The 11,300-nt window shown below is 43.6% G+C and overlaps 2 protein-coding genes and 2 long non-coding RNA genes across 10 annotated transcripts in view; 2 read left to right on the top strand and 2 right to left on the bottom strand.

Annotated features, from left to right (window-relative positions):
• Nucleotides 1-274: 274 nt before the first annotated feature.
• LOC130524722 (copine-9-like) overlaps nucleotides 275-11,300 on the bottom strand; it is a 110,608-nt gene continuing 99,582 nt past the window's right edge. For 3 of the 6 annotated variants that reach the window (XM_057031135.1, XM_057031137.1, XM_057031136.1), the window contains 2 exons: nucleotides 3,255-3,328; nucleotides 275-1,483 (listed from right to left, as the gene is read on the bottom strand). In XM_057031135.1, the coding sequence (XP_056887115.1) occupies nucleotides 1,304-1,483; nucleotides 3,255-3,328 (254 nt within the window). In that variant the 3' untranslated portion in view covers nucleotides 275-1,303. The remainder of the gene's footprint in view (nucleotides 1,484-3,254; nucleotides 3,329-11,300) is intronic. The other 3 variants (XR_008950205.1, XR_008950206.1, XM_057031138.1) reach the window with 2 other exon arrangements.
• LOC130524763 (uncharacterized) lies at nucleotides 5,787-6,467 on the top strand. The gene is made up of 2 exons (XR_008950234.1): nucleotides 5,787-5,911; nucleotides 6,197-6,467. It is a non-coding gene; the product is annotated as an uncharacterized LOC130524763 (long non-coding RNA).
• Nucleotides 8,411-10,678, bottom strand: LOC130524720 (general transcription factor II-I repeat domain-containing protein 2A-like). Of its 2 annotated transcripts, XR_008950204.1 has the most exons (3): nucleotides 9,095-10,678; nucleotides 8,665-9,012; nucleotides 8,411-8,581 (listed from the first exon to the last, which is right to left on the bottom strand). XR_008950204.1 is itself a non-coding variant. In XM_057031132.1 (2 exons), the coding sequence occupies exon 1, from the start codon at nucleotides 10,676-10,678 to the stop codon at nucleotides 8,669-8,671; it is 2,010 nt and encodes a 669-aa protein (XP_056887112.1). In that variant the 3' UTR covers nucleotides 8,411-8,581; nucleotides 8,665-8,668. The 2 variants fall into 2 exon arrangements, 1 of the variants encoding a protein (XP_056887112.1); XM_057031132.1 differs by having other exon boundaries at nucleotides 8,665-10,678.
• Nucleotides 10,362-11,126, top strand: LOC130524756 (uncharacterized). Its single transcript, XR_008950227.1, has 2 exons — nucleotides 10,362-10,503; nucleotides 10,612-11,126. It is a non-coding gene; the product is annotated as an uncharacterized LOC130524756 (long non-coding RNA).

Below are 11,300 nucleotides of genomic sequence, written 5' to 3'. Positions count from 1 at the left end.
TGGATACAGTTTCCGTCACTGATAGAATGCAAAAACAAACTTTTTCAAACAAACTGGCAGCAATGGAAACAAGGCCACGTTTTCATTTCCTGTACGATGAAGTGTTATTATGGTATGTTCTTTATTGTTTGATTACCCGCTCATCATTTACTGCGACTGCACGAATTCAAATCTAAAAGAAAATCTGTAGTACTGACTGGATTTCTCGCGACTGCAATAAAAACATAAAAAAAAAAAAAAAAAATTACAACTCATATTAAATGTAGAAACAAAGTCATGGTGATGATCTTTAATGCTGCGTTTTACAGAAAACAAGAAATTTTACTACAAATGTCCAAGCTTTTCTCCAGATCCTCATTTGAAATGTGATGTTGCAAAATTGACAGAAAGAAAACAGCAACTAAAAGAACACTGTTGGAGGAATACCTGTCCACCCCTGTGGTTACCTAGAAATGGGTTAGCAATGTAGGTAACATCAGTAGAGTCGGTTAACATGTTAAACTGTGTGATGGAGGAGCGGGAATATCCATAGTTCTTCCTAATGCTTCCAAATGTTTGACCGTGCATCAAAGAGGCAAAGCATAACTTTGTGTGAAACACGCAGACATCTTAATCTAAATGACATTGCAGCTGACAAAAACAAGAGCATACAGAAACCACTGAGGGAACCATTAGCAACATCTCTGAGGTCAGATCAAACAATAGCAATCATAAGGAGAACACAGGTCTCTGCTACATATGATGAGAACGTCACACTGAGTGAGGCCCCTTCGTGAAAGATTCTTAGCAGCTGAGAGGAAGAGGAGGAGCATCAGAAAGCATCCACTGCATGTTGGAGTGCAGCACACAAAGGGGAGGACATCTCCGCCTGCTCTTCACCACCAGTCAACATCGAAGCCACGTGCATTCCTGCCCCCAGGAGGGCACCAACCTTTCTGTCTGTTATTTCACTGGTACTGGTTCCTGTTGTGATTATTACAGCCCTCCCTCACAACAGAACACACGTGGCTACTAATGTTCAGAGGATGGCTCTCAGCACATCACAGGAGTCAGATTCTTATTATTTGCATTTCCTGTATTTTTCAAATGCCCTGAGAAAACAGGAATGTGGAACGAACACCAGAGCAGCAGCTCAGCCTTTCCCACGTGTGGTTAACAATTAGACGGCTCACACACTTGACTGAAGTGGACAAGAGTTCATGACTGAAGACGTTTGCCTCTGAACTTTCAAATGAACACCATTAACCATGCAACACAAAGACACAAATGTCTCCAGCCTGTTCCGCTGTTACATTATGGTGCTCTAAGTGGACACAGAGGCTGAGTCGGAGGTGGCAGGGACCAGGGGTCGCGGTTCAATCCCCCGACTTTTCATGAAAGAAAGCAGCTGTTCGGGAATCTCTGCCAAGACATCCTTGGCCAGTCGAGCCATGCTGAGCACCTGGTTTCCTGAGCGGTCGATGTAGTCACGGAAAGGAACAAACTGAATGAAAACAGAATTTCAGTGTCTCAAATATAACTGCAGAAACATCTGATGTTGAAATAAAATTGAGATTTCATTTACAGCTTCACACAAACTTCAACAGATTCTTCTTCTTTAACAGTTGATGACAGTTTCAAAGAGTCCAGGGACCTCATGTACAATGCACTTTTCCATGCTCACGTTCAGATTTATCTGGAGTGAACTGACTGTGGAAGTGTGGGCTGCTCCACACCAACTTGGTGGTTGGTGGAGACACATTTGTAGCTCATTGGTGACCCTGAGAGGCGATGCTGGGTAAATAATGTTCAAAAGGGCATTCGTGAGGGTGATAACAGATGAACAGTGAACACACCCAAGTTTTTGTGATGGCAGGAGTGAATATAAAGTGTGAAAAGAGGATGGACAGACTGGTGAGGAGGGCCAGCTCTGTCCTGGGATGTCCCCTGGACTCGGTGGAGGTGGTGGGAAACGGGAGGATGATGGCTAAGCTGTCATCCATGTTGAACAACATGTCCCACCCCCTACAGGACACCCTGGCAGCACTGGGCAGCTCATTCAGTGAGCGGCTGCTCCACCCTCGCTGTGCGAAGGAGAGGTATCGCAGATCTTTCCTGCCGGCTGCTGTCAGACTGCACAATAAACATAACGCCCGCTAACACAATCTGAATATTATATATTCTGATATGTAAATTGTATTCACCCTCTGTACTATGTACAGGTATACAGAGGCCGAGTATCCATTTATCTGGATTATCGTAAATATACATCCTCTTTGTATATTCCAAATCCTATTCTATTCGATTTTATCTTATTTTTCTCTGCGTGCTCTTGCTGTGTTGCACTGTAAATTTCCCCGTGTGGGACAATAAAGGATCTGAATCTGAAAATGGTGCAGAAACACTGTCAATAACTATGGTAGTGTTGGTGCTATCAGAAGCTTTTGCTAATGGAGCAGTGAGCAGAGAATGGGCAGGACTGGCTCATTAGCCCCTTCAGGGTCTCAGGGACCATCCTCATGGAACTGTGCAGCTGGGGCTACATTTGGAGCATGACACGACTAGGAGCCAGGTCCTACCTGTCCCTATACAGGTGCTGACCGCACTGGGCTTCCCAGACACGGGCTCATTTTGGGACTGAGCCCGTCGAGAAGCCCGTCAAATCTATAAAAAATACTGCAGTTGGACAGGCCAACAGAAAAGCACCACTTGCAGCAAGAGCTGGGTTTTAGATTGTGATTGGAATCGTTGTTATAAAGGCACCTTCACATGATGAATTTGTAAACAGGAAGCATTTTCAGTGGGTCGATCTACAGATCAGCTGTGATGCACAAATATAATTAACCAACATTGTTGGGAGGTGGTCTGAATCAACACACAATTAATTCATTCTGACCCACAACTCATCTTCCATTTATTGTTAATGACAGAGGACAGCACTGTGCCAAGAAGAATATATTTGTGCCTCTGCTCCAACATCTTCTAATAGCTCCAACGCTGCCATTGTTGAAAACAGTGTTTTCTGCACCATTTCACGGACATTTTTATACCCACTTATGTAAATGCAATCACTTGGGTGTTATTAAATGTTTCCCAGCATTGCACCAGAGCACCGCCAACTGCTCCAAAGCACTAGAAAGATGTGAGCATCGTACATTGCCATGGTCAGTTTACTCTTGACAAATATGATTGTGAGCATGGAAAAGTACATCTGCAACTTTTTTGTGCCTGTGCACCCTTTGTACATGAGGCCCCTGGTCAGGAGGTTTTCATACCTGAACAATGTCTCTTTCAGCAACACGCCCTCTGGAGGACACTCGGACATTATCCCCATCCAGCTCCTCCATAGCTGCAGACAACATCAATAAATAGGATGTTACCATAAAGATCCCAGAAAGTGAAGATGATTTTGGGCCTTAGTCACAACCTTCGATGAAGTCTGTGATCACTTGTTCGGTCTTTGTCTTGAGGATCAAGTTGTTGCACACCACCCCACCAGCCTCTGGACCTGCCTTTGTGTCATCATTGAGATGAGTCTGACTACACTAGTGTCTTCAGCTACATTAAAGATAGAAATATCTGGCTTGGTGCTGATGCAATCATACGTGTCAAGAGTTTACAGAGGACTGCACACATGAGCCAGTGTTAAGGTTGAAGACTGGGAACCCACTCTAGTCCTCTGTACAAGGTCAGACAGCAGCTGGCGGTGAAGGGAAGACTGCTCTCTATACATATGTCTGTGTCTAACCCTGTCTGGGAGTACAGTGTTAAAAGCAGAGCTAAAGTTGACAAAAGGCAGCTTAGGCTAATGCCTGATCACAGCTGAACTAACGGGAAGGGCTTCCCTCAAGCATCAGGGGCCACTCATATTCCTCACAGCACCGCCACAACAGGGTCAGACATCCCCCTGCTACTGCATTGAGACATTTTGGAAACTGTTTTTTTACAGTTACAGAGACATTTATGATTATAAAACTTTGAAAATTGGTAGACAGGATGAAAATTGAGGATGTTGTGAGTGCAAAATCCCATGTGGTGCTTGCTTTATTCCAACAGATAAACCTTGTTTAAACTTTAAAACAATGACATTGCACATTTTACTTAAAAGTGTTTTTTAATTACTCTCAAAGACAATGTACTTGCGGGTTGAATGAATAAAAGCTTAGTCACATGCCTGAGGGAACAGAGAGGAAGAATGGAGGGAACAGAGAGGAGCATCTGAGGGGAAAGAGAGGAGATTTTGAGGGAACAGAGAGAAGGATGTGAGGGAACAGAGAGAAGGACCTGAGGGACAGAGAGGAGGACCTGAAAGAACAAAGAAGTATGAAGGGAACAGAGAGGAGGATCTGAGGAAAAAGAGAGGAGGATCTTAGGCAGCAAAGAGGAGGATATCAGAGAACAGATAGGAGGATATGAGGGAAAAGAGAGAAAGACCTGAGGGAACAAGAGGATACGAGGATAAGGAGAGGATGATTTCAGAAAGGGGGATCTAGTGGATCTGCATGAACAGGAAGGGTGGTCTTAGGGAACAGAGAGAAGGTTCTGAAGGAATCCCCATTGTCTGAAGTTAAGGTGATAATATGAACCGGCTTGGTGATGTGATGAGTCAAAAATTTCAGCCGTGTAATCTTTTGCCTCCTGCTATAGAATTTTGCTGGACCAAAAAGAGGACTGATGGATGATAAACATTAATCGAACTGTCACATATTTACCGTAATATTACTTACTACAGATGCTAATGTTTTTACTGTTTACTCTGTGCAGCTGAGACTTGGACAGAAACTGATTTGGAACTGAGACATGCAGCTAATGACTTGGATGAAGTGAGAATACCGGTACTGTTAGCAATTGGTGAGCGAGTGCAAGAAGTGGAAACTGTCACAGATGCGGGCGGCTCCGCCCTTGGGTCCTCTTTCGCCCCGCGCACCTGTGGCCAATCAGCGCTATCACAAGGCTCTTTTAGGTCCCTGCTCTACGCTGCCTCCCTGCTAGATTGTCCTCTGTAGTTCACACGACTCTCTAGCGTTTTCCTGCCTGTCTGCCTGGTCTCGACCCTGCCTGTCCCCGACGATCCTATCCTGCCTGCTCCCCGGTAAACCCAACTGCCTTCTGTTCCTGACATCGCCCGTGGACGGATTCGCCCGGTCCCCGCTTCCCAGTGAGTCCAGCTCTGCCTGCCTGTACAACCCTGACAATAAAGTGGTGTTTAACCGAACTCTGGTGTCGCTCTTGGGTTCTCGTCTGGTCCATGACAGGAAACACATTGCATCACTTCCTGTTTCCTCTGTAGAGATCATTGGTGCACATGTGTGCTGGATTCACCTAAATTTAAATACCCAGGCAAGTCTAGTTCCGTGCCTACTAAAATTCAAATCACACAAAGACAATTTTCATATGCCAGTTGGACATTTTGATCCACCAATTGCTCAGTATTTTACTGAGTATTAGCATTCCTCACCATCTCTTTAACCTGGTGTCTCATCCTGTTTTTGTGTGAAATGTTTAGCTACTCCTCTGCCTCCTTTAGTGATGGCAATAGGTGCAGAAAGTGTAACTTATTTAGGGCTCTGGAGGTGAGACTCAGTGAGCTTATAACATGGTTCCGCACCTCAGAGTTGCATCAGGTAGCCAGGAGAATGTAGCTGCTGTGGAGCTGCCTAGCACAGCTAGCTCTCCCCCGGCAGCAACCGACCAGCCGGCTAGCCAGGGCGGCTGGGTGATGGTTTGCAGGAAGCATAGCCCAAACCAAAGGCCCATGTTTTTTTCCCACTCAGTGACACACCCGCTGAGAAACCGACTTTGGTAATTGGAGACTCTGGGCCAGATTCACGAAGCGTTCTTACGAACAAATTTGTTCTTAAGTCCCACTTACGAACAGTTGACGAAGATTGTGGCATTCACCAATTTCTTCTTATCCTGGATTTATTCGTAGGTAAGAACAAATCCTACGAACACTCAGGAGTACTCTTGCGCACATTTCAGTGCCGACATGTTGGCATGGTTGTGTTTTCTTCTCTTGTGCAGTTCAATAAAATTCAATATTACAATGATAATTCTGTCATATTTATTTATTTATTTGTTTATTTCCTATTTTTGGTGATTTACGGAGAATTTGAAAATTACGTAAATGTGCCAATGACTTAACATTAATCAACCAAATTGGAAACCATGCCAAAACTGTCTTTTTATTTGATTTTATCTTGATTTATTTTATTAGGGGATCGAGGATATGCCCTGGTTGTTGACACCACTGACCAACCCTCAGACTCCACAGGGAGTTTTATTCAATCAGATGCATGCGCGCAGTCGCTCCACCATTGAACGCACCATCGGCATGTTAAAGGGGCGCTGGATGTGTTTGGACACAGAGCCACAACCTCGTGAGGATGTGCGTCCTGACGCAATGATGGGGCCAGACTGCAGGCACGCGGTTCACGTTCGAGCGCGATTAATTGCCCGTTTGTGAATAAAATGCATTATTGTCACAATCCGAGCACAGCTTTTACACGTTTATTTTTTTTTTTACATTCTTCTTTTTTTTACATTCTCGTTGATTTCTTTAAGCGTGTTGGCTATAGTCATCAGGGTTGAGGCAATTTTATCAAGCGTGTTAGCCATCCTTTCTTGATTGTTCAACACGGCGTCAGAAATCAGGCGTGGAGAGGCAAGCTTTGGGCATTTCACTTTGGGCATTTTGCTGCTTTTTGCTCCGTCTACAGGGTCCTGCTGCAGTTCCTTTTATGGGCATTAGTGGGTGGTGACTTATGCTAATATATGTTAATTAGACTCACCTGGCACGCGCTTTCAACTTACGAACAGATGGCATTCATCAATCTAAGAACACAGCTGCGAACAATTCTGGGGCTTACGAACGCGTTGATGAATCCGACGTAGGGTTTTCTTAAAAAACTTCTTAAGGACAACTTAAGAAAGAATCTAAGAAGATTCGTAAGAACATATTGGTGAATCGGGCCCTCTGTTTTGCGCTACATAAAGTGTCCCCTCCCCAATTTGGCCAGTGATGAAATGTTTGGTCCCATGTCGTTTCTTTGTCATTGGCTGTCACGGTGGTACCCCGAAAAGAGGTGTCTGCCTTTGCAGACACCTCTCCACCCCTCCCATCCCCAGACACTATAAAGATGAATTGATTGGATTTGTTTGATATAGCTATACACTCATAAACATCGGGTGACATCCGGGGTATCAAGAACAGTTCTTCTACATTACCTTCAAACCCCTCTGAATGAAAGCGGCACATAAAAACACAGTTGTGACCTAGTTTTGCTCAGTTTTAAGTATGTCTTTTAAAAATGCATGGGCTGTATTTTTAGCAGTGTAGGAGGCATCAGAGGGATGAAAGGAGGCGAGAGCAGTGGGGTGATTGTAACCTTTCATTTTTTTTACAGGATGAAAAGATTTAGCTCTGATTCCTTCACGATGTACTGCATTAAAGCTAAAATGGGATCAAAGCATTTGTTTCTCTTCAAATATCATGGAAGAAAATCCAAATGCTGACTTTCATAAGAAAGAAAATAGAATAACCCATTTGGCATTCAAACACCACTAATCATCAACTTCATTTTCATCAGCATCCTTTTTGTTCGGTCTGTGATCTCTGATCCACTTCAGATAACCAGAGACCCTCCAGAAGTTCACTAACCCTGACTCGAAGTCTTCTGCTTAGTTTCTTCCAACTCCAGCCTCCATCATCCTTTAGAAACTGTTGAACATTGTTGATGCACCACAGGAATAAGCATGATCAAACGGTCTCTCACAACCTGTCACACTTTCTCTCAGAAGCTTATGTTTGGAATAGTTGGCTACATTAGATAGAGGTCATATCTAAAAGAAATGTGTGCTAACCAACCTGAAAAAAGGGCAGGACACAGGACATCTGCAGTTGACATTTGCATCCAAACGCAAAAGAGAAGATGTCAATAAAACTCAACAGAATCAAAATAAACCCAACTGTTGGTTGAGACCGCTTGAAACTGTTCAAGCATTCAGGTCTTCAGCAGAGAAGAGTTGCTGTTTATTGATGATACGTTACCTAAAACTCTAACCACAGTGGGCCAGATTCACCAATATGTTCTTAAGAATCTTTTTAGATTCTTTCTTAACTTGTTATTAAGAAGTTTTTTAAGAAAACCCTATGTCGGATTCATCAACGCGTTCGTAAGCCCCAGAATTGTTCGCAGCTGTGTTCTTAGATTGATGAATGCCATCTGTTCGTAAGTTGAAAGCGCGTGCCAGGTGAGTCTAATTAACATACGATTAGCATAAGTCACCGCCCACTATGCCCATAAAAGGAACTGCAGCAGGACCCTGTAGACCAGGGGTCGGCAACCTTTTTTATCAAAAGAGCCACTTTGCCCACCCCCCTCCCAAAAAAATGTGTCTGGAGCCGCAAAAAATTACAGAGTTTATAAACTTCTAAGTTTTAATCTTTATTTAAATTTTAACAGTTGAAACCAGTGAATACAACAAACAAGCCCACTTTAATATATATATATATATATACATATGTTTAATAGTAGTAACCCATGCGTTCTCCCGTCCTCTTCGGGTTTGTTGGCAGCCAGCCAGTGATCAATGGACGCACCTTAAAATACAAAAAAAACTACATCAGTTCTGAGTATGAGGATTTTTTTGAAAAAATAGCTTATTAAATTATGTTCCTCTTACCTGTTTAGTGAGATTTCTGTGTCTGCATTTCCCTGCAGATCTTCCCTATGTCGGCGCTGTAAGATGTGACTTTCATCTTCACGCAGGACTGTAGAGTCTCGCTGGTGAAGCGGGAGCGGTATTTGGACTTTATAATGTTCATGCTTGAGAAAACTTGCTCGCATAAGTAAGTTGAGCCAAAGATGGATAGGACTCCAAATGCACACCTTTTCATGTTGATATAGGTGTCGGGAATGGCATTCCATGTTGCAAAAATAAGTTTGTCGGGTTGGGGTAGTTTTTCCATATCACTCCATTTGTGCTCTTTAGCGAGAGTAGCCCTCTGACGGACGACTTCTTCAAGATCCGCTGACAGGGATTTAAACTTGTTAACCCACAAAACTTTATCCGCAATATCGGCCAGTTCAATTTCTAGATCAGGCTTACTTACTCCTGTGAATGCGGATGTGTTCAGCAGGGATGGGTCGCTGTTCAGTGGTGCGACAGGGAAAGAGAGAGTCTGTTTCTCCTTTCTGAACTCACTGAACCTTTTTTCAAATGCAGCTTGCATTGCAGTAATGGCACGGTGGAAATAATCACAATTTATGTGATTGTTTGCTTCTTTGAACTCTCTTAGGGAGGGGAAGTGAGAGAGCGTGCCATTTTGTACATCTCTGGCGAACACTGTCATCTTGCGCTCAAATGCCAAAATCTCCTCCAGCATGTGCAGTGCCGTGCTTCCCTGTCCTTGGAGATTTTTATTCAGCATGTTCAAGTAACTTGTCATGTCCACCATGAAGTAAAACTTTTCCAGCCAAGATGGGTCTTCCAGTTCAGGATACCCAAGGCCTTTATTTCCCAAGAAGGTTTTTACGTGCTCCAGACAGGCAGCGAAGCGTTTCAGCACCTCCCCCCTGGACAGCCACCGGACTCTGTTGTGCAGCAGGAGATCTGAATACGTGTTTTCGACTTCTTCTAACAACGAACAAAACTGTCGGTGGCTTAACTCATTCGCAATTATTTTGTTCACTATCTTAATAACAAGGTTCATTACTTCCACACATTCAGGGGGAAATGTTTGTGCGCAAAGTGCTTCTTGGTGGATAATGCAGTGAAACGTCATCAGATCTCGGCCCAGTGACTTTTGAAGTAAATTCACAAAGCCCTTCTGTGCTCCTCTCATACTTGGCGCCCCGTCAGTAGATACCGACACTAGGTGAGTGGTGTTTATCCCTTTATCTTTTAGACAACTCACAACAGCATCACAAATGTCCTGCCCCCGAGTTTGGCCCTTAAGCGGTATGAGTTCAATCAGTTCTTCCTGCGGCCCATTAGCATTGACGTACCTGCATAACAGTGCTATCTGCTCAATATCGTTTACATCACTTGACTCATCACAGGCAATTGAAAATGCTTGAGCTGAATTAATATCATCAATTTGCTTACTACTGATATTTGCTGCCATTTTAATGGTCCTGTCCTTAACAGTCTTTGCAGAGAGAGGCATGTCTTTAATTTTCTGAACAATTTCATTTTTGTTTTTAAAATCGGAGAATAGATGCTCTGATATTTGAATAAACGTTTCTTTTATGTATTCTCCGTCTGTGAACGGCTTACCCCTCTTCACGATCTCCTGAGCTGCCAAAAAACTAGCAGCTGTAGTTGACTGTGGAGAGCTGATCCATTTTTTGAAAGATAGTTTTCTCTCTTCAGCTTGTCGTTGCAATTCCGAAATTGCTCTCTGGCGCTCATCTTCGGTTGGGTATTTTTCAGCAAATGCTAAATGCTTGCTTTGAAAATGTCTTTCAACGTTACTTTTTTTGTTGTTTGATAGTTTCTCGCCACATATCAAGCACGCAGGTAAGCCAGCGTCATTGGCGGTGAATGCAAAAGCAGAAGTCCACGCTGCATTAAACTCTCTATTTTCTTCCGAATTTTTTCTTTTTTGGGCTCTTTTCATGCTTACAGTGGTAGGGGTTCCCGCCGTGGTACCACCAGCAAGTGAAGGCGACGGCTGCTGACGTTGATGTGACATATATTTAAAGTGACAAATTATAAAAAAAATAATTAAAAAACTTTATTTAGATGGTATCAACTAAAACCCTAGGGGAAGTGTGCAACAAAATGAACACATAATGACCATAATAAAAGAAAAAAAGAAAAAAAAACATTCCATGTTTTTTTGTCATGGCCATCGGGAGCCACTATAAGGAGGCTGAAGAGCCGCATGCGGCTCCAGAGCCGCAGGTTGCCTACCCCTGCTGTAGACAGAGCAAAAAGCAGCCAAATGCCCAAGCGAAATGCCCAAAGCTTGCCTCTCCACGCCTGATTTCTGACGCCGTGTTGAACAATCAAGAAAGGATGGCTAACACGCTTGATAAAATTGCCTCAACCCTGATGACTATAGCCAACACGCTTAAAGAAATCAACGAGAATGTAAAAAAAAAGAAGAATGTAAAAAAAATAAACGTGTAAAAGCTGTGCTCGGATTGTGACAATAATGCATTTTATTCACAAACGGGCAATTAATCGCGCTCGAACGTGAACCACGTGCCTGCAGTCTGGCCCCATCATTGCGTCAGGACGCACATCCTCACGAGGTTGTGGCTCTGTGTCCAAACACATCCAGCGCCCCTTTAACATGCCGATGGTGCGTT

This window comes from Takifugu flavidus, chromosome 4 (assembly GCF_003711565.1).
Source record: "Takifugu flavidus isolate HTHZ2018 chromosome 4, ASM371156v2, whole genome shotgun sequence".
Taxonomy (NCBI): Eukaryota; Metazoa; Chordata; class Actinopteri; order Tetraodontiformes; family Tetraodontidae; genus Takifugu; species Takifugu flavidus.
This window is presented reverse-complemented; position numbering and strand designations above follow the sequence as displayed.

Coding starts and splice junctions, on each gene's coding strand:
- LOC130524720 (XM_057031132.1), bottom strand. CDS start 10,678: ATGTCACATCAACGTCAGCAGCCGTCGCCTTCACTTGCTGGTGGTACC.